The sequence below is a fragment of the Anastrepha ludens genome, chromosome 4, assembly GCF_028408465.1.
Source record: "Anastrepha ludens isolate Willacy chromosome 4, idAnaLude1.1, whole genome shotgun sequence".
Taxonomy (NCBI): Eukaryota; Metazoa; Arthropoda; class Insecta; order Diptera; family Tephritidae; genus Anastrepha; species Anastrepha ludens.
Window position 1 is genome coordinate 62879620 of NC_071500.1, and position 8088 is coordinate 62887707.

At 39.5% G+C, this 8088-nt stretch overlaps 1 protein-coding gene across 1 annotated transcript; it reads left to right on the top strand.

Moving 5' to 3' along the window:
* Positions 1 to 4782: 4782 nt before the first annotated feature.
* Positions 4783 to 5434, top strand: LOC128861563 (adipokinetic hormone). Its single transcript, XM_054099794.1, has 3 exons — positions 4783 to 4868; positions 4936 to 5082; positions 5170 to 5434. Exons 1-3 carry the CDS (start codon positions 4800 to 4802, stop codon positions 5209 to 5211), a joined length of 258 nt encoding a protein of 85 aa, XP_053955769.1. The 5' UTR covers positions 4783 to 4799; the 3' UTR covers positions 5212 to 5434.
* The last annotated feature ends 2654 nt before the right edge of the window (positions 5435 to 8088 follow it).

An 8088-nucleotide genomic window follows, 5' to 3' on the forward strand; every position in this document is an offset into this window, starting at 1 on the left:
GATCATTCCTGGAAATCAGGGAGATTGGTCCCACTAACTCTCTTTTCCCCAGTAGTGAAGATTCTTGAAGCCCTTCTACTCCCACTCTTTACGAACCATCTGACCCAGCCTCACACCAGCAGGGCACTTCTCAGCGCACACAACCGCTATTGCAACTAAAGTACAGAATCGCAACTAGGTCCTAAAGTCGTTTGCCGGCAGCACTTGGGGCAAAGACAAGGAAATGTTGCAGTCACTATGGTGCGCCTATCTGGTCGCCTGCAATCAGTGATTCGCAGTGGACGAAGCTTCAGACCTACCAAAACGCTGCCATAAGGACCGCGACAGGATGACTCATGATGCAACACCTACACGACGAGTCCAATATGCTGCCGGTGAAGGAGCATAGCAAACTGTTCAGCAAGCAGTTCCTGCTAGGGTGTTACCGCAGGCCTCGCCCATACAGACATCTGCTTGAGCCTGAGCCCCCTCCCAGGCATGTCAGGAGGCACTTCCTCAACTACGCGGACGGTATCCAACACAAAACAGACAGACAGCTACTGGATCGGACAGTGTACAGACAGACCCTCAAGGACATTCATCGGGAGACCCTTACCACCTTTTTAAGCTCCCGACCCCCGAATGCCGTTATCGGAGTCCAACCACCACCCATCGCAGACGAAGAGCTCCAACTTCCCGGGGGTCCCGCGTAACCGTGGCACAATTACGTTCTGGATACTGTAGCAGGTTAAACTCTTACTTTTCCAGAATCGACCCCGACATACTAAACATATGTCCGGCATGTGGAGGCACCCCGCACAACACTAACAACCTTTTCACATGCCCCATCAAACCCACTCATCTAACACCCCTTTCCCTCTGGACCCAACCTGTCGAAACAGCTGGTTTCCTGGGCCTACCGTTAGATGAGCTAGACGAAGGCGACCGGTGATTACACTACACTGACAGGGCAAAGTTACTGCTACAAAAACAATAACTGACACCAGACGCCGCGTAATTCAGAACTGACCGGCCAATTGCTTTTAATGTCGCCAGAAATATTTTTTTATCTTTGCCGCAAGTTCTGCCGACAAACGATTTGGAACCTTGTTGCGCTTTTGAACCTTAGTAGCAATTGCTATTGTTTGCGCAGAAAAAGAGAACAAACTATCAAAGGGAACGCCAATATTTTGTGGATGTTTACTGTCGGTTTTGGTGTGCCATCAACCTTTACCTTTAGTTGTAGTTTGACCTCGTTGGTTGAAAAAGCGAGAAAGGGTGGTGAGATAATCGTTTACTTTGGAACATAAGCTATCGGTCTCATTTCCCGACGCCATTTTCGAGCAATCGTCAGTATAGGAGACCATAGTTTTCACCTTCCGACTCGGTGACCCAGGATAAGAGGATCCAAGCGATGCCAAATGGTATGGTCCAGAGGGCTTCCGGAGTCAAGGTTGTTAGGTTAAAACAACATGCTGGCTGATGCAGTCTCGCTATCCTACGATACCATGAGTATCGTGTTGCAGTATAGGCGGTTGAGTGCTGTAGTGTAGGAGCTCTGTTTCTAGAAAAATTTACATGCGGCTCGCTTTATTATGTGTAGGCACGCGGTTTGTTTCGAAAAAGGGGTTTTTTGAGGTGTATAATTCAGAGGAGCTGCTTCGATAGCATAGCATAAAACATCTCCTTTAAGCTTCTGGGGACTGAAGAAAGATTAGCAACCTTGGTTGCTCTCGGAAGGTAGAGTCACCTGACTTAGGAATGCTTCTAGAAGGTGTCCCCTCGGTAACTAGGGTCAAATGGGAGCATATACATACATCTTATTATGTGAATAATTTTCAGACGCCATCAGAAGATATGCGTATGTGATGAATAGAGTTATCAAGGATTTCGTAAGATCGAGTTTCAGTGAAGAAGGGTGTAGTCGTTCCGGAAATGGGAAATGTTTATGCTGTTGCTACAACAAAAATGAAATCATTGAGCATAGTCAGAGTGATACTCCTGGGGATTTTATAAGTTTCAGAATGTCGAAGCTAAATAATCAACTTCACTGGAAACCAAAAGTCATAATCTGTTTCAATATAAAAATATATTTCAAGTTATGTGGGTGAGTTTTTATGATGTACCAGACGGAAGCCACACTCTCAATAGCTTAGATGCAGTCGCTATCCCAATATTGATTCGGATTACTTTCTTATAGAAAGATAGTAGGGTAGAAGGGTACACATTCGCCGCTGGGGTACAAAACTTTTCATAAGTGTGATACCGGCTATATTTCCTTAAATAAAGTTTAAAACTAGTTTTGCAAAAGTGCTGTGGAGTGCAAGAAAAAATAACTTTTGTAAGAGTGGCTGCACCTGGGGCACATTCGCCAAGCTACAGGTGGGGCAGTTTCGCCGTCGGTTGTGCCCCATGGGGTCAATGCACCAGTGGCGTATGTGCCCCATGGGGTAAATGCGCCACTGGAAAATGCAACCTACCCATGAGTTAGACTCAGATAAACTTATATAAAATTTTACGCTTAGGTTGTTAGTAGCAACATGGTTCGGAACTATAAGAGAAAAACTAACCGTGGCAATTTGGATGAGGAAAAAATTAAACTTGCTATTAAGGATGTTCTTGCAAAAAAATTTAACGTAAGCGAATCCGCGCGAACATATGGCTTAAGTCGCACTACATTAAGAGACAGAATAGCAAAAATGAACAAAGAAAAAACCTAAGCACTTGATTACTCTGGAAATTCTTCAGACGACGAAACATTTCCATTCTCTTCAAAGTACAGCTCCAACCAAGTATTTACAAAGAAACAGGAAAATGAAATAGCAGAATACTTCAAGGTGTGTTCTAACCTTCAACATGGATTCACGTACAGCGCTGCGCGGAAGTTCGTTTACGACTATGCCGATGTGAACGACATAAAAGTTCCTGTAACTTGGATAAGTACCAAAACAGCAGGAATTGATTGAATGCAAGGCTTCATGAAGCGAAACAAAGATTTAAGTTTGAGAAAACCTGAAAAACCGAGCCTTGCACGTTTTACGTCATTTACAAAAGCAGCTGTAATGGCATTTTTTGAATAGTAAATATTCGTTCGATCCTGGTGACATTTATAATCTTGATGAAACTGGTATAACCACAGTACTTACTACCCCCGCCATCATGGGTATTTTTTGATCCGGCTATTAAAGACGTGTCATATGTGCCAAAAACAGATATTGTTCTGAAGCTTCCTGAACCCATTCATCCCCCTGGTACTTCTCGAGCTGCTGCAACATATGTATTTGAATCAGATTTAACACAATTTAATGTGAAGTAAAGTATATACTTTATCCCGAACTTGGAATTTTATAGATTAAACAATTTCTCTTACTTCCCTCTTTCCCTGCCTCTCCCACCTCTCTCTCCCCTCTCCTCATCTTTCTCATTCTTGTTCTCATCCTTTGGTGTTTAAATAAAAAAGTTTATTAAAAACTATAAGTAGCTATACTTTTTTAAAAAGCATTTTGTTCATCGTGGCGGTTTTACCCCATCTCTCTGGCGTATGTGCCCCATGGGCGGGGCAGCTTCGCCAATTTGGGAAACTTCAAGTAATCTTACAAAAAATATATAGAAACATTAAAAAATTACAAAGGAGAAAAAAAAAGAAGATAAGAAATGAAGGTTTCCAGGTAAGCAAATATCAAGCCAAAAAAAATATTTCTTAGTTTCCACAGCAGTTAAAAAAAAAAAATCGCGTATGTGCCCCCTTCTACCCTATATGTAAATTTTAAGGAAAGATTTGCGTCGTCTCTCCCCTGTGCGGGTGATTAGGTAACACATGAACTCGTAAAAAAATTTGGTAAGATAACTGGAACACTACGCTACCGTAGAATAAAAGGCGCTTGCCTATAGAGCCAAGTTGGGCATTCGAAAGCCATTATCCAAGGCTTCACACACACATGTCGAAAGTAAGATTGATGAGAGCCTTTTTTTCAACCTTTGAGCTATTTTTATCAAGAGGCAACTCGAATAATTTACACGCAACATCTATCATCAAAATTATGGTCAGATGAATGCATTTACAAATGCTCTGTCTCAAGAAAAGTTGTTCTACAATTTGTGCAATGTGCTACAAAATCAAATTGCCAAGAACAACTGTGATATGCTAATTTATTAAATATTGTGGAAAATCGTTGCATGTAGTATTTTATGGAAGATGGGCATGGTTAATGTCCGGTTTTGATAATTTTCAGTCCTCACCTATCTTGGGTCAAGATACGAGTAATAAGTTTCACTCGAGTTTTCGTTTGAGCACGCAGACACACCGACGGTCGGACAGACCGGCAGACCGAAGAGAATTTCTGCAGAAACATTCCTTCTAATATTCCCGCCGTGGCCTCATCAGTTGTTATCATTGATTAAAGGGGTCACGTGTGTAAATCGCAAGCGAATGGTGTGGAATATCATATACGCTTCAAGCGACATAAAATATGGTTGATGTAATATGTTGATCTCGAAAAATTTGCCTAGGGATGTATGTATCTATGCATTTTTCTTGAATAGTATGCTCGTTTCTTTAAAAATAATGGATGCCTAGCTACCGCATGTACTTCGCTCTTTGCTATTTGCTATTTTTAACACAATTCGAATTCGTCATCCACCCTTTATTATCAACGAAGCCAAAAAAATGCACAGCTAATTGAAAATGCAGACAATTAACGCTAAAGATGGCAAGGATATACTTATACACTTACTCGGAGGCGCTATTGAGCGCTGTCCTCTCCTTATAAAAGCCTCAATAAAATCACATCGTCCTAGCATCGTTAAGCATAGTTTCAAAGATGATCTCAACACGTACACAAGTTTTTGTGGCTATGTTCCTGCTGGTCTTGGCTGTAGCCAATTGTCAGGTGCTTGGACTTAATACGAACAATTTCCAAGGAAATGTCAAATAAAACAGATATTTTATACTTGCAGCTGACCTTCTCGCCAGATTGGGGCAAACGTTCGGTGGGTAGCAGTAGTAGTGTGGGCAGTGGTACAGCTGGTTTCTTCGATGCACAGCCTAGTGGTAACTGTAAGACCTCAAATGAGATGCTCCTGGAAATATTTCGCTTTGTTCAGGTATGACGTGTGGGGCGTATGAGTGATTTTAATTGGTTGGCAATTCTAATATATATTTTTGTCATTCATATGCTTTATATCTTATAGGCCCAGGCGCAACTTTTTCTTGACTGTAAACATCGAGAGTAAAATTTAGATTTCAGCTAAACACCTTTAATCAGTGCTCAAATAAATATATTGGATATTAATTATGCATATGTTTAATTATTAATTTGGGGTAGTCGGCATTAGTTCTGTTTTCAAAGCATTAAAAAAGCTATATAAAACGTATGAAAAATTTATTATTTTACCAATAAATGTATACACATAAATAAATGTAAAATAACTACTACTAATAAAATACTTATGAATGCATGCCAGTAGAAATATTTGCGTACAATTTTCTCTAACCCACTTGAAATGAAAAAGCTTTATATTTTCAACAAGTGATTGCAAATAATTTGGTGGAATATACATATATTATTTATGTATAAGTAGATTCATTATTTTTTTCAGTTTAAATTGCAATTAAATTAGCTGTGGAGTCAATAACTGGAATTGAGTTGCCATTGCCAATGTTATTTTTGTAATAAGAGGTCAAAATGTGTGTAGATACATACATATAAACATTTAAGTATATATAATGTAAGTTTTAGAATTCGTTATATATACATACATATAATTGGGGCTTACACCCTTTAATGGGTATTTGGCCGAGCTCCTCCTCCTATTTGTGGCGTGCGTCTTGATGTTGTTCCAGAAATGGAAGGGCCTACAGTTTTTGTGAGGAGCATTTTTTACCATTCCGAGTAAGTAGTAATAGCTACTTATTTCTAGCATCCGACCTTTACAAGAACTCTAGAAAATTTGCGATTTACGTGGAAAGCAGCAACATAAAATATCCTACTTGAGCTCATAATTGAGGGGTTGAATTGAAGGTGCATAACTACTTGCGATTAATAGTGTTGTAAAGTAAAAAAAAAGAGTCTACTCTGTGTAAGTCGCTGTAAAGTACTAGCGAAATTACAGCTAAAGGCCCATACTAGGAAAAGAAGAGCTAATTTGTTTTTTCCTTGCAAGTTGGTGGTTTCAATGACAAGGTGCTCTGGTTTTTTGTTTTTTTATCCGCTTGTTTGTTCACATTTTGATTGAAATTTTGACACTCAAACCACCAAATGGCAAAAACCAAGAAAATATGCCAATTTTATTTTTGCACTACTGCTATCTCCTTGTATGTATTCGTGTGAATTAGAACGCAACGTTCAACTGCTGGATACGCAAATAAAATAAAAGCCAAAATGGAGCAACTGTAAGTAAACGTAAAATATAACCGATTTCGGGTGTTCTTTTAGCAGATCGGATACAGAAGAATGCAGCAAATAATAAATTGTATATATATATCGCAGTAGTTGACATCCATTTGATGCGTAAATATCCTTTTTTCTGACATCAAAAATGTCCATGTTCATCCCGAAAAAACAGCATTTTGGGGAAGTCATGCTTCATTATTACCTTTTAAAGAAAAGTCCTGCTGAAAAATTTACAGTAATCATGCTCCATCAAATACAATTTGTAAAGAGTGGTTTCGACACTTCCAAAGTGGCAATTTCGTCGTGAGTGATAAAGATCGCGAAGGAGTACCGAAAAAATTCGAAGATACTCAGCTACTAAAATTCTTGATGAAGATGATGATATGTTTAGAGAGTTGGGCGTTGGTAGATTAACCGTCGGTAAACGTTTGCACGCGATGGCAATGGTCCAGAAGCAGGTAACTGGGTGCCACATCGATTGAAAGAGAGGGATATCGAGAGACGTTTGGTCACGTTTGAGATGCCTCTTGATCGACAGAAATAAAAGTTTTTCTCCATCACATCGTCACTGGTGATGAAAAATAGATCAATTATGATAACCCTAAGCGTCGAAAACGTTGGAGCCTGCAAGGTGAACCAGGTCCATCGATAGCTAAAAAAATATTCATGCTTCAAGGTTATATTGTACATCTGGTGGAATCATAAGGGTGCCATCTATCATGAACTCCTTAAACCATCACTGGCGATCGTTACCGACTGAAGCTAATGCTAAAGCTCTCAAAGAAACCCGACCGGAATGGGACGGTAGACATGACAAACAGATTTTGCTGCATAACAACTCCAGGCTACACGTTGCAAAATCGGTCAAGGGACTGAATTGGGAAATCCTGCCCGATCCGTCGTATTCCCCAGACATTGTACCTTCGGATTACCCTCTGTTCCGATCAATGCAATCAGCCCTTATTGGAGAGCGTTTCACTGCTTATGAGAGTATTGCAAACTGGTTCAATGAATGGATCAAGTCAAACTCGCATTTTTCGTGAGATGAATCCGTACGCTGCCTGAAAGATGGATTAAAGTTGTAGCTTCCAATGGCACATACTTCAAATAATATCACGAATTATTAAATTGTTTTAATAACTCGTAACTTTGGCTAAGAGAGGGCGGAAACTTATTCCTATACCCAATATTATAATTGCCTTCAAACCCGACCTTTAGTTGTGCAGGAGTTTCAACAACATGGGGATAAATATATATTAACTATTTTTTTCAATTATTTGTAACTTGTGCTTAGGGTCGTTATCTTGATAAAAGCGAAAGTCATCTTCAATTTCAAGACTTTGGGCCATTCTGCCATTTAACTTTGCTTCTCTCTGTATTTTTCGAACAGTTTCTGATGGCTGGTCATACCTATAAATCCTTTTTGGCCATTTCAGTTAACTTTGGAGTGCTTGTTCCTGGATTTTTTTTACTTGGAATAAAAAAGCACTAAATTGAGTATTTTTCATAATTTTTCCTCAACTTTTAACAGAACACAAACAAAAAAAAGCGAAATATTGTATTTTTTTTTAACTTTTGTTTAAATGGTGGGATGAAAATCCACATAACGCCAGGGTATTCCAACGATCGCTAGATCACTAAGGCAATGCTAAAGTTCAATATTGGCTTTTTCAATAAATGAAAGCAAATTTACTGTGGACTTTTCATTTGCATGTGA

Excerpts from the sequence above, each read along its gene's own strand:
- LOC128861563 (XM_054099794.1), top strand. The coding sequence starts at position 4,800 with ATGATCTCAACACGTACACAAGTTTTTGTGGCTATGTTCCTGCTGGTC. Across the intron at positions 4,869-4,935 it reads TGGCTGTAGCCAATTGTCAG|CTGACCTTCTCGCCAGATTG; the intron begins GTGCTTGGACTT and ends TTATACTTGCAG. Across the intron at positions 5,083-5,169 it reads AAATATTTCGCTTTGTTCAG|GCCCAGGCGCAACTTTTTCT; the intron begins GTATGACGTGTG and ends TATATCTTATAG.